This window comes from Toxorhynchites rutilus, chromosome 1 (assembly GCF_029784135.1).
Source record: "Toxorhynchites rutilus septentrionalis strain SRP chromosome 1, ASM2978413v1, whole genome shotgun sequence".
In the NCBI taxonomy this organism is placed as follows: domain Eukaryota; kingdom Metazoa; phylum Arthropoda; class Insecta; order Diptera; family Culicidae; genus Toxorhynchites; species Toxorhynchites rutilus.
The window spans coordinates 14,994,296-15,020,508 of NC_073744.1; the positions used below are offsets into that span (position 1 = coordinate 14,994,296).

A 26,213-nucleotide genomic window follows, 5' to 3' on the forward strand; every position below is an offset into this window, starting at 1 on the left:
CAACATAAAAGGCAGCTCTAGTCGAACGATATGTACTCGAGTTATGCATTTAGTAACACATTTGGCTAATTATTACTATTTTTGACGTAGAACTACGTCTTTCGTTAAGGGTGCCAAATCAGAAAACAGGTCACGTTTTTATGAAATAAAGTTAACGTTAATAACTATTTTTGCTGCGAATGGATTTTAACGATTTGCATACCAATCGAATCGGAAATTTTCTAAGATTTGTTTGATATGCTATACAGCTATACAGTATATGGTTTCAATTGATGAAAATTGGAACCAATCTCATTTCCCCACACATTTGTTCTGTCCATTTGTGTGTTTTCCCAAACAGAGCTGTCAATAACGTGCAACTTATCGACGAACAACGAAGAGGAAATCGTAAGATTTAAAGTCTTCGTGAACAAAGGAAAAGAAGAAGAACGAAGGGGAATATTTGCCTAGAGTATAAACAGTGGATCTGAGGTAAACGTTCATTCTTCGTCAGGACACCGACTGAACAACATCGTTGCTGAGCGAGCTGGACGGCGAGGGATCGAGTGCCTTTCTCAAGGCAATTGGGGTGGAGGAGTAACATGAGGAAAGAGTAAAGTTTTCGAAGGACCTTTTCGGAGGCTAGAGACGGATGAACTGAAGAAGTTCAAAGTCTCTTTTATTCAACAAGGAAAGGAAAGGCAAACGTTCAGTATCGTTCTAAATACGAAGCAATGAACATCGCTTGTTCTTGTATTTTGGATTGGAAAAAAATGGTACTGTCCATAATTGTTAAAATCGGGTTCTCATCTATGTTAGCCTGTTCAACGCATGTTACAAAGTCTGAAAATATGTAGAACTTTTCTCCCTGATGCTTTCTCATGTTCCGCTCAACAGCAGCATTCTGGATAAAATAATTGGAAACAGATTCTCGCATACTTTTATGGATGAACGCAAAATCGGTTGTGAAAAAAGGCGATTAAAATTTGCTGTTTCCACAACAAATTGGCGTTGGTAAAATAGCTTGAATAAAACGGCATTTTTTCAAAAATCAAGTCGATGGCAATGTTTTTCCATCAAGTGTACACAATTTGAACAGATCAGATTTTCGTAATATACGCGTAAGCTGATTATACATGCAATTTTACGAAAAGTCTCGTACTGAAAATTCTTCCCTCTGGCGCTTGCGTCACCTTGCAAGATTACGGCAGTGCAGTTTGACCCTGAAATTCAATCATTATCTTTAATGCTCCGCTAAACTCGTAAACGAAGCTCAATGCAGTCAACACGAATTGAACATCGTTTACCAATTTAGCGGAGCGTAAAAGATAATAAATTATTTTCAGGCGGAATGAACACTGTTTTGATTCCAGATGGCTTTCTAGCAATCGAGAAATATTAGTCTAACAAATTATTTTTCTCAGTGTGACGATTAATCGATTAATCGATTATTTGGGTCGATTAATCGTATCGAATAACACACTGCTGAAAAGTATTCGATGAACGATTAATTACAAAAATCGGGGATCACTACTCCGCAAGTTACGCAGCCGTAATGATAAATTTAAACAAGGAGGGGAGATAGCGGAAGGGAAACATTTGCACTAGGGTATTAGTGATGAATCTTTGCTGAGGCAAACATTCAGTCTTTTTCCAAGCAGTTAACTTTGTTTGTTTTCAATGCATTGAACTGACGCTATGGTGAAGCAGGCGTTAAGGTTGTGCGCCAAAACATTATTTGGGGAATACCAAGGATCTTGAATGTCGTGCTGGATTGTTATAAGTTATTTGGGTTCGCGTGCCAGTCGCAAAACTGCCTTCAAATTGGAATTGCATTTGTGCTAATCTTGATCTAAATGAGGCAATGCTACTCTTTTCGAGGTTGTTAAGATTAACAGAAAGAGATTATTTCGTTTATTTGGTCACCATGAAAGTAAATGTTGTTCTGGAATTTTGAATGTGATTTGGTTTCGCTCGCCAGTAGCAAAACATTCTCCGCTAGCGACATATATGAAATAACAGCGTAGTTCTACTTCAACAATGCGGTCGTGTCTTGGACACAACCTCCTATAATTTTTTTTTTCTTTTTTTAACATGTTTTTTTGGACAAAGCGAATCTTTAGGTATTACGAGTTTTTCTCCATCTGTCAGCAGCAGGCACTTGCCATATGACAGATTCAATCAATAGTCAAAATAATTATTTTTTTTATGTCTTTCGATTAGCACAGGCGAAAAAATTAAATATTCTCACTCAGCTTCCGAAACCGAAGAGGCGACTTTGTTAACGAGAAAGCAAACTGCCAAATAACCGCCATTCTGGTCCATTACTCCCTAAATCAATGTTCATGACGTCAGAGAACGAGAAAGGCAAAAATTGCTTTAATTCCAATCAGCCGGCGGGTGGGAGAGGCCGGACTTTACTCGGTTCAGCAGTTTTTAAACGAACCTAACAGGTAACGTGACACGCTCTGGTTTTAATTTTTGTTTCACTTCTCAACGCTTTTTCCTCCTCCTTTTTTTAGGGTGGATAGAGCGGACAAAGACAAACATTAGAACTCCACTGATAAGTTTAGAAAGTATTAACCAGATTGAAATGGTTCTTCGTGTAAGCAAGCGTAAGGCGAGGCGTGAATCGAATCGTAACGTTCCATTTAGCGAGCTCTTTGATTGGGTTTAATTTTCACTCCGGTGGCGCTTGATTGTGGGCGCAAACACATCCGAATGGCGTCATTTCCTGGCCACCACTAATCGAAGTGACATTTGAGAACCGGAAAACGTCGAATGGCGGTGTTTATTGTGTGCGCTGCATCCGTGTAGAAACGTGACTGGAAGTGGTAAACAGCAGACAACTGTCCCGCTGTCTCTGCAACTGAGTGGACGTGAAAACTCGTGTAGTGAATTCCAAGTATTGGCTGACACTTGACACAAATTTTCCCGGTCCGGTCATCACCAGTGTAATGGAACTTTCCGTTTCGTGGTCGCGATTTGAAACATTATGAAATTATGATTATGAAAAAAACAAAGATTTAATAAGTTTGCTTACCTGCCGTAATGTGTTCAATCCTATAGTGAATCTTAGCGTTTGGCGTGTTGCGGTCATCTCGGTCAGTTGCTTCGAAATGTTGCAGAATCACATCGTTTTCATGAGCATCTTCGCTCACTTTCAAACCCTCCAGCTGTGGCATCACCGGTTGCTGATCGTTGATGTCCAGCAGTATCAGCGTGAAACTAGACTGCTCCGTATTTCTTCGTCCCGAGCTGTTCGGGTTGTCCCGTACTTTCACCGTGATCGTGAAACGATCCGTACCACTGTCGCGATCAAGGATACGATTATTTTCCTTCACAAACACAACCCCCGTCTGCTGGAGACGCTCGCCCGAGTTGTTGGCCAGCCTGTTCACCTCGAAATAGTTCTGCAAATCGGGGAACGTCATTAAGTCGATCTCGAAGGCTACCGTGTGGAACACTTCGTCTCGATCCAGATCGTCCACCTCGAGGCGCACGATCTCGGTGCCGGAGGAGGATTTCTCGAAGATTTTCACCTCAGAGGGAACCGCTTTGAAGGTGGGGAATTTATTGTTTGTATCCGTTATGTTTATCTTGATCGATCCGTTGGTGACAAACAGTCCATCAGTGAGGGTGATCAGAAGTGGAATGTCATAGGTGATTGGGACGTCGCATCCTATTTTCAGCTTCGTGGCGTTCACAAACAACATTCCCATAGGATCGATAGAAATCAGACCTTCTTGATCGGGATTTTTTGCACTGTTTAGAAACCAAGATTATGATCGACACTCCGATTAAAACTAAGGATACTTACGCAATTGAGTAGTAAATTTTGTTGAACTCCGGTCCATCAATATCAATGGCGGAGATGCTACCAACGATTGTACCCGTTTCCGCCTCCTCCATAACAAATCGTTCTACTTCCAGTGTTCCGTCGATGAAGATGGGCGGATTATCATTAACGTCGTCTATCTGGAGCACCACGATCGCCTCCGTGTCATTCGGTGGAATAACCTGTGCTTTATCCACCAATCGCACTGTGAGGAATAACGTTTCGTAGGCTTCGTAGTCCAGTCGTTTATTGATTGTCTCTTGATCGAGTTCGGGGTTAACCCTTATCCGTGCCAAGACTCGGTTTGGATTGGTTGCGTCGACGTCGAAGACCAAACAGCTACGGTGAAATTCTGGAATTTTTCACTTGTTTTCCGGCAGTATATGAGGACAGAACTTACTCTTCGAATATGTCCGTGACCGGAACGCCGGCTTTAACTCCATACGTTGCCTTCCAGTCGATACTGAATTCCAGATCTGCCGTGGTGTCGGGGTCCGTTCCAATGATGATCGCTTCCTCGTCCCCAATAGTAGCCGCCGTATTCGGTTCCGAATTTTCCGCTATGTGAATTCTTCCCCGCGGCTGAAAGTTACGTAAAAATAACTATCTCTCAAAGATAGACACACCTTTAGCTTGATCCACTCACCAGGGTAATGGAGGGCGGTTTGTTATTTACGTCTAACACAGTAATAACAACCTGAGCGTAAACTTGATGCAGAGGTTCGTGCTTGTCGGTCTGCAGCGTATCGGTAGCCTGAAGTTGGACGAGCACTTCGGTAGCTACATCCCAATCGAAGATCTCGTCACGCCCCGTTCTGATCTGGAAACTAAACGTGGGTACCGCTGCTTGCATTTCATCCGAGTTATTCAATCGTATAACATTTAGATCATCGCCAATTCGGCTTAGAATCTTCAGATCAACGCTATCGTCTACATCCCGATCGGTGATATGAACCGTCACTAGTTTCTCGTCCTTTCCTATGGTCTCCTCGATGCTGATTTCGTACGTTTCTTTATCGAACGCCGGCACCTCGTCGTTCCAGTTGAGCAGCTCGATTGTGACAACCTGCCGGCTGGAGTGACTCGCCTCCGCTACTTCCGTAGCCGTTGCAATCAGCTCAAACTGCTGCCGCTCGGGTAGCTCGTAGTCCAGTTTGGATGTGTTTACAATTGTTAGCGTGAAGGTGGACAGCTGGTAGCCACTTTTGGGGATGATGGAGAATGAGTCAGCCTCCGGCAGAAGTGTGTTGGAAACGTTCTCCCGCAGGCTCAAGTCGTACGTCGCGTGGATACCCTGCAGAATGCGTTTTTTTTAAATGGAGAGCGACGTTATAATTAGTATTAACCTTTCTCATAGAAGTAAGAAGTTTGTTCTTTAGAAAATTCAGTCATCGCGAGATGAAAAAAAAATCAAGTCCTCGGGCTGTATAAAACCAATTGATACATTTTCATGCCAACTTTTTTTGACGTAGGATTACGTCTTACATTAAGGGTGCCAAATCAGCAAACAGGACACGTTTTTATGAAATAAAGCTAACCTTAATAACTTTTTTGCTGTGACTTTTAATTACTTTTTTTGCTGCGAACGGATTTTAACGATTTGCATACCAATCGAATGGAAAATTTTCAAAGATTTGTTTGATATGATATATATTACAATACCATAGTCTATATATGGTTCAAATTTATGAAAATTTGAAGCATTTCCATTTTCCCATACATTTGTTCTGTCCATGTGTGTGATTTCCTAAACAGAGCTGTCAATAACGGGCAACTTATGCAGCCGCTAGAATAGAAACAACGAAGGGGGTTAACGAAAATATAATATTTGCGAAGTAAACTCCACCCTTGCATAGTAAGTAAGCTGTCGCTAGCGTATAAGTATTGCATCTCCTCTGAGGCTCCTAGCTTTGTTGACGGTTTTGACAGAGAGTCGAGAAACTATTTTTCATAAACGGTCATTTTCGCGATATTTCATTTTTATCGCTGCAACTGTGGGTATCTATTAGACGCGTGTTTGATGTTTGTTGAATGGAGATGCCTCTCGTTAAATACTCAGTGCATTGCGTGCATTGATAGAAAGAAACGATTTGCGACATAGGACCAATTAGTGTATTGTTCTCGCAAAGGCAAAAAAGAATCGTTGCTTCTCGAAATGATTCTACGAAACCCTGCAAGCCATTAAACCTTTTCAAGGACCCCGGAACTTTTTATTAAAAAGTTATTAATAAAATTTCGACGTATTCGCAAATAATATTCGAAATGATAAACCAACAAATTAAAAAAAAAAAAAGATTGCGTTGTCCTACGTCCTAAGCAGTCGTGTCTCGGATACAACCCCTCGCTTTTTCTAATTTATTTGTTCACATTGGACCTGATCCCGAACGTCATTTCACGGTGAAAACGAAATTAAGCGTACACTGGATTTTTGTTACGTGATTTAACGTGAAATCGCACATTTTTTTTGCATGCACGCATCAATCCCGTAAGAAAAAAGAATTCATTGTATATAACCTTGCATACAAACCATTTCGATTTCACCGTGAAGGGGCGTTCGTGAGCAGACCCAATATTTCAAGGAGTCTCGGAGAAGGCTAAGAAGGTAACCAATTTAACCGCCGATCAAACTTATCATGCGGGATGCAGCCGATAAGTAGCGACGTAGTGAGGGTAGACAGCGCCTCGGTAATCTATTAAAACAGTGCCCCAAAAAATCACTTTTTTTTTTTCAATTTTTTCACTAGTTTTGAGATTGTGATATTTTAACACTTCAAGGACCGGGAAGAAATATGTAATACATATGCCTGAGACCGCACGTTTTGGCTTGTGTGGAGTTGCTTGCTTTGCTTGCATGTTTTTAAGAGGCTTTAAACTTTGCAGTCCATTCGTCTCTATGTGTGAAGTTTGCGGATGAAAGTTCAGCGGATGAAAGTTTATGTTGCGTGCAAATTTCTGTTCAACGTCTTGCTGGATTTAATGAATAATGAATCATTTCAGTTGAAATAAATTGATTGTTTATCAAGTAACAACTTTCAAAATCATGCTCATTAGATAGAGAATGGAATCATTTCCACATATTTCATTTTTTTTCTTGATCGTGACAGAGAAATGTTATAGACTGAAACGTGAAACGTGGGTCAATATAGGCAAAATATACAGAGTTTTGAAAATCAAAAAAAGTTGTTCGGACAGAGTTATCGAAGTTATTCGATAGAGAAATATTTCACCAATCTTCCAGCCACAATTTGATTACTAGGAAAAGGGTCTGAGAAAAGTTATAGGCCAAGTTGTATGGGAGGGAATCAACCGCGAGTAATGGGTTTTCTACCTTACTAATCATAGAATTAGGAATTTTTTTATATATAGTTATAAAAATATAGTTAAGAATTTGGCTGCTTAAAAATTATGTAACCGAAAACACATTCTCGAGATAGTACTCATTCGATGAAGAATATTTCTATTTATCTTTAGCCAAATTTTTCTTGAACCGAAAAGGGTATGAGAAAAGTTATTGGCCAAAACGTTCACGAGTTGTACGGGGAAAAGGGTCTGGCTGGGTAAAGGCGGAATTCGATCTATTCAACGTGCTACATGCTACAAGTCAATGGTTCTTGCTTATTAGAGCGTTTCTCTCTGCGACAAAATTGGTCTTGTCGTGCAATGTTGGCCTTATCCAATGGCCTGCCGGTCGGTGCGGCGTGTGTAGCACGACATGTACGACAATATTGAAGCAACTACGTCATTTATTGACGATTATCATAATTCATCATAATAATGGAACAGCAAAATATTTGATCATAAAAACAATAACATCAGAACAGATATGTTGGAGCAGTGAGCTCACGCATACTTTTGTGTAGTGGCTGTGATGGAAACAACATACAAAATTGCGCAAGTATCATATCCATTGTTGTTTACCATTGATTTGTAGCATGTAGCATGTTGAATAGGTGGAATGCCGCCTTAAGGAAGTAAAAAGTAAAAAGGAAGTAAAAAATTCTATTACATAGAAATTTTGACTATTTTTCGAATCCCTATGTAATTCACAATACGATCTTTGGTGAAAAACGTACCTTTAAAATTTTTAGCACGCCATTATCAATAGCTTTGAGATGAAAAATTGAAAAAATACTGAAAGTGTATCTTACTATGATATATCGAAAAAAATAATCGAAAAACAAATTCCTAAAAAATTGAAGTACTAAAAAAAATCTTGAAACATTGAATTGTTTTTTAGTATTTAGAGATTCAGTACTACTACAATTCGTATTTAAATGTGTTCCTACGCCTTTTATAGATATTTGTGATTTTTTTCAGATAATGATAAGATAATTCTCGTATATGGTTCACTATGAGAGCTATAGTGAAAAAAATAGTTTTTCGTTTTTTCCTCATTCTCAATAGACTTGGAAATGAAAATTTAGGAAAATACTATATCTTCTATGGTGTACCGCGACAAATTATAACAAAATTCTATCACCTGCGTAAACAAATCCTGGGTGTATAGAATTTATTAGAGTTTTCAAAACTGTTTTTCGATGATTATTTATCGAACTATTATTTATCAAATACGAATTCGTAATTTTTCGTTCATACAATAATAGCTCAGTACTGAATAGTTTACAACAATGTTATAGAAATCAAATGAAAGATAGTTGATAACGTTAATTGCAAATACATACATCGAAATAAAAAATCCATCTAAATCCATGTAAATTATGCTTTAAAGAGATTTGTACCACATCTTCATGCGTTGATATTTCACAATTTTAAAGCATTTCAAAAATCGCCTAAAAATTTCGGCTTCGCACTCTGTTGCTTTTTTTTTTTCGAGTGTAAAAAAGTTCAATTTCTATTTTCGATAAATTTATCAATTTCCCTCCTACAACTTGTATACATTTTGGCCCATACCTTTTCTCAGACTCTTTTCCGGCCAACGAAAATTTGGCTGAAGATGGATAAAAGTATTCTCTATCCAATGAGTATTATCTCAAAAATGTGTTGTGGGTCCTTTCAAATAACTTTTTTCAATTTTCTTTAGATTAATTTATTTCCCCCATACAAGTTGTATAGGCTTTGGGCTATAACTTTTCTTAGACCCTTTTCCGACCAATGGAAATTTTGCTAAAGATAGATAAAAATATTTTATATCGAATAAGTACTATCTCGAGAATGTGTTTTGGGTCTTTCCAAATAACTTTTTTCAATTTTCTTTAACATAATTCATTTCTTCCATACAACTTGGCTTATAACTTTTCTCATACCCTTTTACGTTTAATAAAATTGTGGCTGGAAGATAGGTAAAATAACTTCGATAACTCTATTCGAACAACTTTTTTTTAATTCCGAAATTCTGTAAATTTTCCTATATTGACCCATGCTCACGTTTCAGTCTATAACTTTTCACTGTCACGATCAAGAAAAAAATGAATTATGTGGAAAGATGAATGATTCAATTCTCTATCTTATGAGCATAATTTTGAAGGTTGTTACTTGATAAACAATCCATTTATTTCAATTGAAAAAAATCATTATTCATTAAATCCAGCAAGAGGTTGAACAGAAGCTTGTACGCAACAAAAAATTTTATCCACTAATTTCACACAAGTCCGTAAAGACGGGGGTCTTCGTAGCTACTTGGTTACGCGTTCCCTTACCAAGCGATCGATCGTGAGTTCAAACTCAGGGCCCTCAATTTGACCATCTTTGTGTTGTTATAGAATAACTACGTCCACGCAACCATCATCAGCGATGGAAATCGATCCACGGTGGAACAAAGTTCGATTCATCCATACAACTGCTCTGCTCTGCAAGAAACATCGGGCTGCTGTTCTATAAATAACCCAACAATGATCAATATCAACTGTCTCCGCTGTCCGGTCTGCTGAACAATGGAAGAACAGAAAAAATACTCTTGCGCTTAAATGGCTACTATTGTGTAATTTACCATAATGTAATGGAACAGAAAACTTAACGCCTAAATGGCTACTACTAACTACTGTGTAATTTACAATTTATAGGAACATAGACATATGTACATGTACATCTAATAAAGCCTAATAAATAAATAAATGGGATAAAAAAAAGTCCGTAAAGATGGAACGCGAAAACGAGAAATCTCGTGAGCGGTCCGCAACGGATGGGACGCAATACACGAGAAATCTCGTGAGCGGTCCGCAAAGTGTTAAGAAAACTACTCACTCATACGAATGTTCGCTTTGAGCAGTTTATTCGTATTTAGAACGTTAGAAATATTACCAGCTTCGCTTATTCTCTAGATAAATATTTGCCTTTCGTGCTTTAACTGAAGCAAAATGATTCACAATTGCATCTAAATCAAAGTCTGCTAGCACTTCCATCTCGATCGAAAGCTGTGTTTGTACAACGCCACACTAAATGGAAGCGTCAGGAAAAAATCGTTAGGATAAACTGCCTCGAGTGAATATCTGAGAATAATGTTCAAGATGCCTAAAGGCGTCGAAGAGTTCAGATCATGGAATAGGTCCTTCATCTGCGTCTTGAACACTTTGAAAGTTATGGATTACTCCATAACCGCCCACCTTAGCTCACTTCCGTAATTTTATCTCAGGGTCGGCTTCAGAACACGGGAGGACTCACTATACTGCGGACCATTCTATTTAAAAAAATCTAAATAAAACACCTGGATAATAAATTTTACAATTTTTATTTAAATATTTTTTTCGTTGCGACGCCGTTCGTCAACCGTGGGGGGCCTTCGATGATCACATGGTTATTACGAGATAGAGAGAGAGGAACCTTTATCGTGGTTCGTGGTTCTAAAATAAATGTCGGTTTGGTAGTAGAAATCGCTAAATTCACTGCAGCACTTAACTTTTTCGAGGCCTTGAAGGGATATTTTTTGGAGGCTCGCTTTATGACAGAGTCATCCTCCGCGGTCGTTTTCCTTGGGCATTCAGTCGTTTCGGATTTTTTGCGGTCGTGGAGGGCATTAAACACGAAGGTTTTGAATCGTCCCAAGTACTCTGCGATTTCGCGTTGACTGCCTTGGACATTTTGCGGTTGACTGTAGTTCTGTATTTCGTGTGCAATTATCCGCGTGACCCATTTTAGTGGCTATGTATGCTTAAAACGCATTTTTTAATGAATGACTACTGTTGTAACTACAGATGTTGTAAATAAAAAAAATCAATAAACGAATAAATTATTATAAATGGATTGAAGCACTGGATTGGATTATTTTTTTTTTTCAAAGTTTTGTTACTTTCATTTTTTGCTTGAGCAGTGGTCTTATTTTTTGACGTAGAACTACGTCTTTCAGGAAGGGTGCCAAATCAGAAAACAGGTCACGTTTTTATGAAATAAAGTTAAAGTTAATAACTATTTTCACTGTGAACGAATATTCATGATTCGCATACCAATCGAATCAGAAATTCTCCAAGATTTGTTTGATATGCTATACATGACAATTCGCTAATCTCTAAATGGTTTAAATTCATGAAAACTGGAATAACTTTCTTTTTTCCCATACATTTGTTCTGCCGATTTGTGTGCTAACCCTACCCGTATTTCGAATGAATATAACTCGAACATTTCTCAACAGATCGGAAAGATGTTTGCGTCTATCCAAATAAAAAGTGAGATTTGAACAATTGAACAATGATGAACAAAGATGAACAATTGAATAACTGTTAAAATGTCAAGCGTTATCTAAACACCCTAACTGCCAAATTTTGATTGGCCCTATTTACGGTTTCCCCAACACAGACTTAAAAATCGATGTACCTGTGGAAATCCGTTTTGCAAACATACATGCAAGTCGGGGGCGTTTTTGTTCCCACCGAGCTGTGTTTCCCTAACACGGACTTCAAAATAAATGTGCCTGGGGGAATCCGTATTGTCCAAACATGCAAGTCGGGGGTATTATTTGGTGTTGAGTACTTTGGTACTCGCTTGTAGTTGTGCAGACCTAAAACGTACTTTTAAACTGAGAAGCCTGAGAAAATCGTTATTTCAGATACTAGAGGTGAATGAACTTTCGCGGTTCGAGAACTACGTAAACATGAGATGTGCAATAATTTCAGAGGAAAATGTAAAATACAATATTCGTTTGACAATTCTTTCGTTCACATATTTTGGTAGTCCTAGGCATCATATCAAATGTAAAAGGACGTTCATCAAATTTATTTGTAACGAAGAACAGAATGTATTACAAAAATTTCGATGCATTCTAAAATAATATTCAAAATGGTAAACAAGTGGATTGTATAATATAATTGCGTAGTTCTACGTCGAAAATATACGGTCGTGTCCTAGATACAACCCCTTACAATTTTTTTGTCCGACACTGTAGATGTTATTCCGTCTCCCTTCATAAATGTGAAATCTGATGTTATATTCGCTTTTGCTTCTCCATGTTGTTTCAACTACTATATTATTTTCTCGAATACAGAGATGACCTGTAGCCGAAAACTATCTTCACTCGTAAGAGGAGCTGTGGAGTTTCCAGTTTTTTCCGTTTTCCGTGGTCGAGTAGCTTTAAAATTGGCAGAAATACCAAGTTTAATACATTATTCTTCTGCGTTCTGAATGGCATGATTAGATGCTTCCTTTTTCATCTCCTCGAATAATGCACGCAAGGCTTTAAAAAGTGTACTTGCTACATCGAGGCCGTTTTGCTTATAACGATTTATTCAGTTTGTTCATACTATTTAGGATTCTTTCCCAATATTCCACAAGACAAAAAAAAAATTAAAATCTATTTGATTCAGTAAACCTTCAGCTCCGTACACGGTGGCACTGTTGTGTTTGGCGTCTGTTTGGAATCTGTTAACGTGAAGGTGGAGGGAAGCCACAAATGGCTGCCACAATGGCGCCCACTTCTTTCATCTCCCTCCCTCACCCTCGCCCGATATTCAATAATTTTGCGAAACAGTGTGTAGAAAATGATCGTTTTCGAACACTTCCTATCAAGTAATATCAACCAAACTCTAATAGATTACTCACAAGATATTAAATTTCCATCTGCCGTCGCAATGTATAATAAAAAAACGTCGGAAAACTCGAGCTAGTGCTCTAAAAGTTAAATTTTCACTTTTCAATTTGCCGCAATGGTTTTGTTTGGGTTGGTGAAAGCATCGTTATTTGACCAACACTGATGCCAGACAACATCATCGAAACAGTTATAAAACCACTCAATAAAATGTCATTCCTAAGTCATAGCGTTTCATGTCATGAAAATTAATAAAATAAAACTGTGTTGATATCAATACAAATATAATTTTTACCTTTAATGGGTCTATAATGTAAGTTCTATCAACTTTAACATTGGTTATGAAAATTGTATTGCAGAGCTAGGAACACTGCCACGGCTGCCTCTGCTATCAAAAATAGTAAAAGGAAAAGTATTACATTCAATCAAAACGCCTCGGCCAACGAAGAGAAGGGTTAACTCTCTCCAACGTGAATATGTGACAAAAATAGATCAACAATGGAGAATATTGAGGAATTATCAACTATGACCAACTGTTAGATGGTCTACTTTGGTCTCCTCAAACACCTTGTTTGTTTTTGAATTTACTGATTACAATAAGTTTAAATTTGTGACATCCTGTGGCGTTGCTACAAGGTAAGATCGCAGTTCTTTCCTTGCTATGTTTATGCCCTGGAACATTCTTTCAGTCTCAATGGCTGCAGTATAAGTGGAAATACACTTCCAAAAGAGTCCTAATTCGCATGTGTTATAAATTTGCTCATGTTACGCATATATATATATATATATATATATATATATATATATATATATATATATATATATATATATATATATATATATATATATACCTTCAAACATTCACGTTTTCTAACTATGAGCAAGTTCATTGGTCCAACCGCAGAACCTTCTTAATAATTGATCTTCTATTCGACCCCGATGAATTTACCTTTTACTATGAAATTCCTAGTATTTCTAACAAAATTCATCATTATAATATCATATTATTTTCAGACACAATTCTCGTTCAAGATTTTTCAACCACTTTCAAATAACATGTTTCTCCGTCACATGGAACAAATGTTTGATACAGAAAATGTGATAGAATAAAGACAGCCCTAAATCGGACAATTCCTTCCTCGAGTTCTGCTCTTATCAACACATCCGGCGACCCTTTTTTGGTATAGATAGGAGAAGATATAGGAGTGCGTTTCATCACATTAAAATCCATTCCCAGTTTCGAACAAAGATCAATTTCGCTAGCGCAAACATCAAAGGTACTGACAGCACTTGTCCTTATGTAATTGTAGAACATATGGGAATTTAATTTTCCGAATTTTCCCTTTTTCCTTCAGAGTTTTCCGAAAATGTCCAATTGTCATGTTTGGTTGAAATATTTTTGGTTAAAATATGTGTAATTTTTTTATGGGACCCCCTCTCCATTCCAGAGGAGGGAGGGGTGTCATACCATTATAGAAACATTTCTCATACCCAAAAACCCTCACATCCCAAATTGTGCTTGATTAGTTCTCGAGTTATGCAGAAGTTTGTATGTCGTTTGTATGGCAGCCCCCCTTAGAAAGGGGGGAGAAGTGCATTCACCATAGAAGCGTTTCGTGCCCCGTAAAACCTTCACATGCCAAATTGAGCTCCATTTGCTTGATTAGTTTTTTAGTTATGGAGAAATTTGTGTTTCATTTGTATGGCAGCCCCCCTAGAGAAAAGGGAGGATTGTCTAACCATCATAGAAACATTTATTGCACCCTAAAAACTCCACATGCCAAATTTGGTTTCATTTGCTTGATTAATTCTCGAGTAATGCAGAAATTTGTGTTTCATTTGTATGGCAGCCCCCCCTTAGAGAGGGGGAGGGGTATCTAACCACCATAGAAACATTCATTGCTCCCTAAAGTTTCCATATGCCTAATTTGGTTTAATTTGCTTGATTAATTCTCGGGTAATGCAAAAATTTGTGTTTCATTTGTACGGCAGCCCCCTCTAAGAGAGGGGGAAGGAGTATCTGAACACCATAGAAACATTTATTGCATCCTAAAACCTCCACATGCCAAATTTGGTTTCATTTGCTTCATTAATTCTCGAGTAATGCAGAAATTTGTGTTTCATTTGTATGGCAGCCCCCCTTTGAGTGGGGGAAGGACTGTCTAACCATCATAGAAACATTTATTGCACCCTAAAACTTTCACATGCCAACTTTGGTTTCGTTTGATTGATTAATTTCCGAGTAATGCAAAAAATTGTGTTTCATTTGTATGGCAGCCCCCTCTAAGAGAGGGGGAAGGAGTATCTTAACACCATAGAAACATTTATTGCATCCTAAAACCTCCACATGCCAAATTTGGTTTCATTTGCTTGATTAATTCTCGAGTAATGCAGAAATTTGTGTTTCATTTGTATGGCAGCCCCCCTTTGAGTGGGGGAAGGACTGTCTAACCATCATAGAAACATTTATTGCACCCTAAAACTTTCACATGCCAACTTTGGTTTCGTTTGCTTGGTTAATTTCCGAGTAATGCAGAAATTTGTGTTTCATTTGTATGGCAGCCCCCCCTTAGAGAGGGGGGAGGGGTCTCAAAATATCACGAAAACCTTCCCCGGCCCCAAAAACCCCTACATACCAATTTTCATGTCGATCGGTTCAGTAGTTTCCGAGTCTATAAGAATCATACAGACAGACAGACATCACTCCATTTTTATATATATAGATAGATATATAGATTTGCAATTGTTCATCGAAACACATCGTTCATACATCTATTTCTATTTTGAATTGTTATTGTTTTTTTTAAATATATTGTAAGACTCGTGTCAGTGAAGTGCCACACAGTCTGATAAGTGAATTGATCAATTTACATTACGGTGTGCTTTGCTCTTTGAATCAAAACACGTGGTTTTACCTATACCTACAATGACTTCGTTCCACCATCACCTTAACTGAATCTATTCGGTCGTCATAAAGAAGCATTACCGTATGGAAATTAACATTTAATAAGTAAACTGCCAGAATATATATTTTTAACTCACTATAGCAGTTTACTTATATATTTCACTTGCGAAAACATGTGAATTTGTCGAGATTTTCGGTTTTAAAAATTTGTGCTACAAATTAGACCATGTAAACAGATTAATCTCTAAATCTGGCATTACTGGTTCGTTCAACTGATTTGTAAATACCTTGCCAAATCATGAACCTCTCAGGGCAAATCTATTCATGAACGTGAACATACATCTGCCGGGGACATCTCCTCGTGCCTAGGTAAAAATGTTGACGAGGAAGCTGTCCGAAATCCATTCTCACGTAAATTTCATCGTCAATGAGCAGGTATCATCAGAAACTGGTCAAAGAATTCCCGAGTACGTGTTACGCGTTAGCGAATTCATTATCTGACAGTTCACGGCTTACTTTGATGCTTTTCAACAATTTATAACTGGCACCCGGGTGACGTCTTTAGAGAACTCCTATTGAAATGACAGGAGCCAACATATCGAGTATCCCAATGACATTTTCGCTTTGTTTTCACATGAATTGGGTATCCCACTGACAGTTCTGTTGAGATTTTACTAACGATCCTAGCATCAATCATAGCACCCGCTTGATAACTGACAATCGTAAGTTGCATTCATTCGTCTTCGTGAAGTCGAGGCCGCCGGGTGTATTTTCTCCCGTCTCGTGATACCGTTATCTTGTGATACTGTTGTGATACCGTTACTTTCGCTGCTGGTGAAATAATTGTTTCACCCAAACGGGATTTTTGGACTGCAATAGTGTGAAGCAAACAAAGCGGAAGGAAGAAGACCTGCATCGCGGGCGCTGTGTGCTGGCGTGTTTATCGCCATATCATCGTCATCGAAATCATCATCGCACTGTGGAGCCATACACCGTTGCAGCTGTGCTGTACGATCGACACGCGGTTCGCTGGGAACTGTTCTAATTCAACCGCACGGGTGTGCGATATAAGTATATTTTTTATTAGATTAAGGTTTTTAGTTTAAGAAATAATCAGAAAAAAAGATTGAGAAATCACTGAAAAACTGTACATCTGCCACTTTATATGGCAGAATGCGGAGAACCCGTTGACATGGAGATTGAATCCACTGTCTGTCCCTCCACATCTACGGGAGGTGGGAAGTCGCTTAAACGCGTTCCCCCTTCAGAAGAAGTCTTTTCGGGGGAGGAATTAACCCACCTAAACAAGCCCCCCTCAAGAAAATTTGCAAACCTCTCCTCTTCACCCCCTCAATCTCCTGCTCCCGTTCCTCCTCTCGCTCCCGTTCTCGCTCTCCCTCTCGCTCCCACTCCCGTTCTCGCTCCCCCTCACGCTCCCGCTCCCGCTGAACTCCCGATCACGCCACCCAACCCTGCTGTTTCCGCTTCCGCTCAACAATCGACCCCGCTTTCCTCTCCTGTTGTGTCTCCACCCCGTGTCAAGGTTTATCCAGAAAATGCAACTGGAACTGGCCCATGGGTTGTTTTCTTCCGACCTAAACCTAAAGGAAAATCTCTGAATGTCATTCAGATCATGAAAGATTTGACAAAAAATTATTCCTCCGTGGTCGAAATTTCCAAGGTTCGCCCGAACAAACTGCGTGTTGTCGTGGCTGATCGGAAGCAAGCTAACGCTATTGTTGTCGACAAGCGGTTCATTTTAGAATATCGCGCATACGTGCCCTGCCATAACGTAGAAATTGCGGGAGTGATTACAGAAACGGGTCTGACGTGTGAATTTATTAAAAAAGGAAATGGAAAGTTCAAGAAGCTCCCCTCGATGGAAGTCGAGATCTTGGACTGTCGCCAATTAGGCAAAGTCTCCCAGGAAGGGGGAGAAACTAAATTCACGCCGTCCGACTCGTTTCGAGTAACTTTTGCTGGTTCCGCTCTCCCTGACTACGTTATGGTGGACAAATTGAGACTGCCGGTGCGACTCTTTGTGCCAAAGCCCATGACTTGCAACAAATGCAAGTCAGTTGGTCACACTTCAGATTATTGTGCCAACAAGGAGCGCTGTGCAACTTGCAGAGAGCAACATGTGGGGGAATCCTGCAGTGCGACTGAGCATAAATGTCCATATTGCGGGGGATCTCCACACGCGCTCTCAGCTTGTGAAACTTATAAGAGTCGCTGGGAGAAACAGAAGCGCTCTTTAAAGGAACGCTCGAAGCGCACATTTGCGGAAATTTTAAAGGGCGCTTCTCCACTGACCCAACAACAACAACAACCAATCTCAACACACAATACTTTTTCCTCGTTGCCAGTTGATGAAATGGAAGCGGACACAGCTAGCGGGGACACACCGTTTATTTCCAAAGGGAATCCCCGGCGCAAGAATGTGACCACTCCCAAAGTTCAAGAACAAGTCCCCCCGGTGATACCCCCTGTTAGCTTGCCTAAAAAATCGAGTGCCGCGGACAAGCAAAATCAGGTTCCTCCTGGCTTCCGTGGGAATAGTTCACCTTCGAACGATCCAGCACTCGAGGGGACATCAAAAACCCCAACTGTCCCTATTTTTTCGTCCAGTTCAACTTCCCAATCGGGATTTATAAAGTTGTCTGACCTTCTGGATCAAATCTTCAAGTGTTTTAATGTTTCCGACTCCATCAGAACCATTGTCATCTCAATGCTTCCAGTATTAAAGACAATTTTGCAACAATTGATGCAAACATGGCCCCTCCTTGCAATGATTATCTCTCTTGATGTCTAATTTAAATAGAGAGGTCGGAGATATCACTGTTTTACAGTGGAATTGTCGTAGTCTCATCCCTAAATTGGATACATTCAAATTTTTAATTCATAAATTCAATTGTGATGTTTTTGCTCTGTCCGAAACTTGGCTTTCTTCGCGAGATGATCTCTCTTTCCATGATTTCAATATTATACGCTTGGACCGTGATGACAGATACGGAGGGGTGCTATTGGGGATCAATAAGTGCCACTCATTTTTTCGAATTGACCTTCCACCTATTGGAGGGATTGAAGCTGTTGCTTGTCATGCAAACATCAGAGGAAAAGACCTCTGTATTGTCAGCTTGTATTGGCCTCCGAGAGCTGCGGTTAGCCGCAAGCAACTTGTTGACATGTGCTCACTTCTTCCTGAGCCACGATTGATCTTGGGAGACTTCAACTCTCACGGAACTGCCTGGGGGGAACAGTACGACGACTATCGTTCATCGTTGATATATGACCTTTGTAACAGCTTCAATATGACCGTTTTGAATACTGGGGAAACAACACGTGTTCCTAAACCTCCTGCTAACCCAAGTGCTCTTGACCTCTCGCTTTGCTCGAATTCACTATCATTAGATTGCAAGTGGAATGTAATCCAGGACCCCAACGGTAGTGATCACTTGCCAATCAAAATTTCCATCACCATTGGGTCGAATTCTTCTGAATCTATAAACATGGCATATGACCTCACAAGACACATTGACTGGAAAAAGTATGCGGACGCGATTGCTCTAGCCATCAATTCCAGAGATGGTTTACCTCCATTGGAGGAGTATAACTTCCTTTCTCGTTTGATCTATGACAGCGCAGTTCGCGCTCAAACGAAACCCATTCCAGGTTCCACCATTTCCCGAAGGCCTCCCAATCTATGGTGGGATAGCCAATGTTACAAGCTTTATATAGAAAAATCGAATGCATTTAAAGCTTTTCGGAAACGTGGAACTCCTGAAAATTTTCAAACGTATTTAGCCCTTGAGAATCAGTTCAAAAATTTGATCAAAGGGAAAAAACGTGCTTATTGGCGAAATTTCGTGGGAGGTTTGTCACGAGAAACGTCAATGAAAAAATTATGGAAAGTGGCTCGAAACATGAGAAATCGCTCTTCAACGAATGAAAGCGAAGAATATTCACATCGATGGATTTTTAATTTTGCACGAAAGGTTTGTCCCGATTCCGCTCCCGTGCAAAAAATTGTTCGAAATATACCACAAGATAGGTGCGATCTTGATTATGAGTTTTCGATGGTAGAATTCTCTCTTGCTCTCCTTTCATGTAACAATTCTGCTCCGGGATCGGATCGAATTAAGTTCAACTTGTTGAAAAACCTCCCTGATGTGGCGAAACATCGCTTGTTGAATTTATTCAATCGGTTTCTGGAACATAATATTGTTCCAGATGATTGGAGACAAGTACGAGTTTTAGCTATTCAAAAACCCGGAAAACCCGCGTCCGACTTCAATTCGTACCGCCCAATAGCAATGCTGTCTTGTATACGGAAGTTGTTGGAGAAAATGATCTTGTTTCGCCTTGATCGTTGGGTTGAAACGAATGGCCTACTCTCAGATACACAATATGGGTTCCGCAGGGGCAAGGGGACGAATGATTGTCTTGCGTTGCTTTCTTCAGAAATTCAAATGGCTTACGCCGAAAAAAAACAAATGGCTTCAGTATTCTTGGACATAAAGGGGGCCTTTGATTCAGTTTCAATAGAGGTCCTGTCAGACAAATTACACTCTCGGGGTCTGCCGCCTCTATTGAATAATATGTTATATAACTTGCTTTGTGAGAAACATTTGAATTTTTCTCACGGGGATTCGACAGTAAGTCGGGTCTCCTACATGGGACTCCCCCAGGGCTCATGTTTAAGCCCCCTTTTGTACAACTTCTATGTAAGCGACATCGACAATTGCCTTACACAAAATTGCAGCCTAAGACAACTTGCAGATGATGGAGTGGTGTCTGTCGTAGGATCAAACGAATCCGACCTGCAAGGACCCTTACAAGATACTTTGAACAATTTTTCAACCTGGGCCATTGGGCTAGGGATCGAATTCTCCACGGAGAAAACAGAGATGGTGGTTTTTTCTAGGAAGCATAGACCAGCAAAACCAAAGCTTCAACTTTTGGGTAAACCGATCACTCATGCTATGTCATTCAAGTATCTTGGGGTCTGGTTCGACTCCAAATGTACTTGGGGGGCCCATATTAGGTATCTGAGTAAAAAATGCCAACAAAGAATAAACTTTCTCCGTACAATTACCGGCACCTGGTGGGGAGCCCACCCAGAAGATCTTATAATGTTGTATCGAACAACAATTCTCTCAGTGATGGAGTATGGCAGTTTCTGTTTTCAATCAGCTGCCAAAACACACCTCATTAAACTCGAGCGAATTCAGTATCTTTGTCTCCGTATCGCGTTGGGATGTATGCCCTCAACGCATACCATGAGTCTCGAGGTTTTGGCAGGCGTACTCCCACTAAAAGATCGCTTCAATTTATTATCTCTTCGGTTCCTCATCCGGTGTAAGATTATGAACCCATTGTTGATCGGAAATTTTGAGCAGCTGATCGAGCTAAATTTTCATTCTGGATTCATGAGCTCATATCATGAATTCGTCTCCATGCAGGTTGATCCTTCTTCGTATATTCCCAACCGTGTTTGTTTTCCTGACTACATCAATTCCTCTGTGCATTTTGATCTGTCCATGAAGCAGGATATCCATGGAATTCCAGATTATCATCGATCGGGGATCGTTCCTACGATCTTCGAAGCAAAGTATGGGCGTGTCAATTGTGATAATATGTACTTTACTGATGGGTCCTCTATGAATGAGTCCACAGGATTTGGAGTGTTCAACAATTTTTTTAGCACCTCACACAGTCTTCAGAATCCTTGCTCAGTGTATATTGCTGAATTGGCAGCAATACACTGGGCGCTGGACAGCGTCGCCTCACGACCTGTTGAACACTATTACATTGTAACGGATAGTCTGAGCTCTGTCGAAGCTATCCGTTCAGTGAGGCCGGAAAAGCACTCACCGTACTTCCTTGAGAGAATACGAGAAATTTTGAGTGCTTTATCCAGACGCTGTTATGTCATTACCTTTGTCTGGGTCCCTTCACATTGCTCAATTCCGGGTAATGAGAGGGCTGACTCATTAGCAAAGGTAGGTGCAATTGAAGGCGAAATTTATCAGCGTCAAATCACCTTCAATGAATTTTATTCTTTAGTTCGTAAAAATACCATCGTTAACTGGCAACGCAAATGGAACGAAGATGAATTGGGCCGGTGGCTCCACTCAATTATCCCTAAGGTTAGCCTCAATCCGTGGTTTAAAAGTCTGGACTTGAGTCGGGACTTTATTCGCACCTTCTCCCGACTCATGTCCAATCACTGTTCGTTAGACGCGCTGCTTTTTCGTTTTAATCTTGCCGACAGCAATCTCTGCGGTTGTGGCCATGGTTACCACGACATCGAACACGTTGTTTGGTCGTGCGAGTTGTATCTTGTCGCCAGATCGAATTTAGAAAACTCCCTTCGGGCTGGAGGAAAGCAGTCCAATGTGCCGGTGAGAGATGTGTTGGCTCGGTTAGACCTTGATTACATGTCCCAAATATATGTTTTCCTTAAAGCTATCGATCTTCGAGTGTGATTGTTCATACATCCTTTTCCCCTCCTTTTCGTCCTTCGCGAGCTATCGGTTCCCTTCCTACTAACATTAGAATAAGTTAAATTGTAAACACATATTAAATGTAAGGATAGTTTTAAGAATTGAGTGTGAAGTGTCAGTGTGAATGAGAATGTGAATGTGAATGTGAATGTGAATGTGAGTGCGAGTGTAAACACACATCTCCTTACATCCCATCCTTTTCCTAATGAAAATGTGTCACCCTTCTAAACTCGAGTCGACCGCGAGTAATCGGTTTCCTATTTCATTAACCATAGAATTAAGGAAACAACATGTTGATATATGCTAGTTGAAATATAGTTAAGAGTTTGGCTCCATTAAACTTATGTAACTGAGCCTGTAAAAATAATCGGATTAATAAAAAAAAAATCATTGATTCTTTGATGAAAAATCGTAAGTTAGGCCGAGGACATAGTGAACGCGATGCGAAGCGATTAGTTGGAGCTCATCGCGTGCTATGACATAGTGATCGCTTTAGATCGTGCGTCTTTTTGAAGTTGTAAAATGGAAAGCTCTAATATCGCGTTTGTTTTAGAAATCATTGCAATAAATATAAAAACATCAAGAGCGGTTGTTCATGATGTTCAATTTATTTTCTTCCATTGTGAAAATATTTTTGAAAGTCATCTGGCAACCATCACTTGGGTTCACACGCGGCAAAACACTCTACGAACGTTTTCGCCACATTGAAATCCGCATCGCGTACACGTTCACTATGTCTTCGGCCATAGTCGATAACGCGGATTGGCCCAATGGTAGTAGACAAGAGTGTATCATGTTTGTGAAACTAAATAACGGGCTATTAGCAAAAACAAATATAAAAAATTGTATATGTGAATGGAACGAAAATAGATTCTCACCAAATCGATATCCTCGACATTGAACTTCTCGAAGGGCAACTCCATCAGTGTATTCTCCCAAAACGCCAGCCGTCTAGGTTCGACATCGAACACTGGGATGTTATCGTTAATATCGTCCAAAATGATGGCCGCGTCACTGCTAACAATGAAATCCCGGTTGTGACATTTGTAGGCAAAAATCTGCGTACGAAACAAACAGGATTTAATTTTCAAAAATGCATCACACCACCACAGATTCCCCGTACTAACCGTGAATTGATAAAACTCATTCTTCTCCGCATCGCGATTGATGGGAGCCACCTTCAGCACACCGTTCTTGCCGGTTTCGTCCGGATCGATTTGGAAATATTTTGCATCTGTGCGAGCGCAATCATTCTGTCCTGTTAATCCGCGAAAATCGTTAAAAAAAAGCTACTTACGCGTTTCATTCTGAGTGCGAAGATCATAGCAGACAGGTTGGTTGAGTCCGGTGTCCCCGTCGATGGCCGTCACAAGCGTTTCGTAGGCTGTTTTCTCCAGAATACGTTGGGTCGTGAAGGGGCGAGTGAAGATCGGTGAACGACTCTCGACATTCCGTACCTGCACGACAAGGTTCATCGTGAAATTGTGCGTCCGGTTCAGGTCATAAACCGTGGTTGGGAAGTTGAAAAGCGCCTGCTGAGTATAGTCCAGTGCCTTCAAAACTCTGAACAAGAAAGTAAGAAACATCGTGGATGTTTTGATTATAATAAGCAAACAGTCTGTTTTACCGCAGTCTAAACTTCTTGTTGTAACTATCCGGTTGTTCCGTTTCTGCCAGTACGAAAAATTGTGATTCCGCTTCCGGAATCACAAACTCCAAGCGATTCGTGTACTTTCCCTCAATCTCGTTCGGGATGAACCCATCCTTGTGGTTCACAGTGTAGCTACAATTTGACAGAAAGTCTGTCCGGTGTTCCTCCACATCACAGGGCCCCTCCGAAAACATAACAGGGACATTATCCAGAATGTTGACCAGTTGTATCGGCACGGAAATGGTTTGTTTCACGTCTCCCTCTACCACCAACACCAGCATCGACATTCGATGAGCCAACTGCTCGTAATCCAACCGATTGGTTATGGTAATGTACCATTTATCGTCCGTCCGTTCCAGTTGTGCGCCAAGATGTGCAGGCTGTAAGCGAATCTGAATATCGCTTCCCTGATAGTTCAGTTGAACCATCTTGTACGGATAGTCTATCTCCTCCCACATCGAAATGGGCTGCTCACGAACCACCGAATCGTACTCACCGACGGTAATTTTCTCCGGAATCATCGAAATGAAGTAGGGCTTCTGCCACTGGCCGGGTGGATTCTGGGCGAAGGTCAGTGTGGCTAACAACGCGAGCAGTAGAATGAACTGTTTGGAGGGTGTAAAATAAAATTGAATGGGATATGGATTTTGGAACATTTCGGAATGGGATAGCAATATTTATGATACCCTCAAAAATAACAATTATTCACAGCTCACGTCAGACTGCAATTACTACCATCTGTTGCCCCGTGGATATGCGTTATAATAAAGTTTTATATTCTGGCTCCGAGAAGAGAATATAAAACGGAAAAAGTTGAAAAACCGCTGATGTGACTGCGGGTATAACATTTATGCAATTCCAACTATCCACAATTTGCTGTCGTTTTATTCTCGTTATCCACTTTCGTAGCGCTGTCAACCAAAAGCGTATACAATTTAGCCGGAAAATAGGGAATCCGCAGTGGGATTCGGAAGAATAGCTGAGTTGGGAAGGATTCCAAAAGGGTTATTTTCAAATGCGATGCCATACAATAGTGGGCGGACAGAAACCCCTCTCAAAAAAAACTACAGTTCGTCATAAATTCGTACGCTGCGCTGTTTGAGTGGCATTCTCGATATTGTGAGGCAACCTGATGATGTGTGATGACGCATTACTAATGTCCAGCTCCAATCGGCCTTGTAATCAGCAAATTGCACATCAATCGGCAATGATAGCCTCTGGATGGAGACGGACAACACGAATAGACCATTTGATTCATACACTCATTTTTCCAGCGATGACAGCGTTGCGATAATACACTCAACGTAACAAGTGGTTGTGGCGGTTGGCATTTCATGTCGCTTAGTAAACGATCGATCGTGAGTACAAAACTCAGGGCCCTCATTGACCATCTTTGTGTTGTTACAGAATAACTACGTCCACGCAACAATCATCAGCGATGGAGATCGATCGACGATCGAAAGAGATCGATTCATCCATACAACTGCTCTGCTCTGCAAGACACATGAGGCTGCTGTTCTATAAATAACTCAACAATGATCTATAAACTGTCTCCGCTGTCCGTTCTAACTGGATGATGGCAGAACAGAAGGAAAACTCTTACGCCTAAATGGATACTTTGTAAATGTGTACCATATGCATAGAAGGGAATACTCTAATGCCAAAAAAATGGCAACTGTGTAATGTGCTAATTATAGATATGATAAACATGTGACATGTACACGATTAAAATTCGGCTCTGTTACAGCTAAAATGCTAATGAGCCTAAAATAAACAAAAGGGATAAAAAAAGTTGGCGTTGGTTGCCGATTTCGTTTTCAATGACTACTATGATCTACGATATATAGAGGAACTTTGCGTTCGATAACTTTGAGAACATATTTAGGGGCCTCGTGGACAGAAAAAAACATGATTTGAGACTCCTCCCTCCCCCTCCATGGACAAGCGCGGACATTTTCATACCCCTACCCATGTTGTCCACGTGGACATTTTTCCTCATTTTATTAGAATAATGTAGGAAATAACATGATTGCGCATAAAATAAATTTTAATTCTATTTAAGTTTATTTTGTTTCAAATATTACTAGCTGTACCCCGCCACGCTTTTCTGTGGCACATTGAGGTTTTTTGACAGAGAAATGAGTAGCAAAACCATATTTATTTTAATTTTAATTTTGAAATACTTGTAATACTTTGTTTTTCTATTATCTGCGAACTTTTAAAGCCTATCTGGTTTGCCAACACGGAAACGTGCAAAATACAGTTGAACATACGCATCCGAATATAAATTACACAATTCTGAAGACATATCTTGAGCAACGCCAATCGAATAAAAATGAGCGGATTTAAAATCATCATCAGAT

General features: G+C 40.0%; 1 protein-coding gene across 1 annotated transcript in view; it reads right to left on the minus strand.

Moving 5' to 3' along the window:
* LOC129762126 (protocadherin Fat 1-like) overlaps window positions 1–26,213 on the minus strand; it is a 48,271-nt gene that overhangs the window by 12,249 nt on the left and 9,809 nt on the right. The window contains exons 2-9 of the mRNA XM_055760115.1: window positions 23,827–24,455; window positions 23,497–23,762; window positions 23,327–23,433; window positions 23,078–23,257; window positions 4,464–5,111; window positions 4,218–4,399; window positions 3,800–4,156; window positions 3,023–3,744 (exon numbers count right to left, since the gene is read on the minus strand). Of these exons, the coding sequence (XP_055616090.1) occupies window positions 3,023–3,744; window positions 3,800–4,156; window positions 4,218–4,399; window positions 4,464–5,111; window positions 23,078–23,257; window positions 23,327–23,433; window positions 23,497–23,762; window positions 23,827–24,455 (3,091 nt within the window). The remainder of the gene's footprint in view (window positions 1–3,022; window positions 3,745–3,799; window positions 4,157–4,217; window positions 4,400–4,463; window positions 5,112–23,077; window positions 23,258–23,326; window positions 23,434–23,496; window positions 23,763–23,826; window positions 24,456–26,213) is intronic.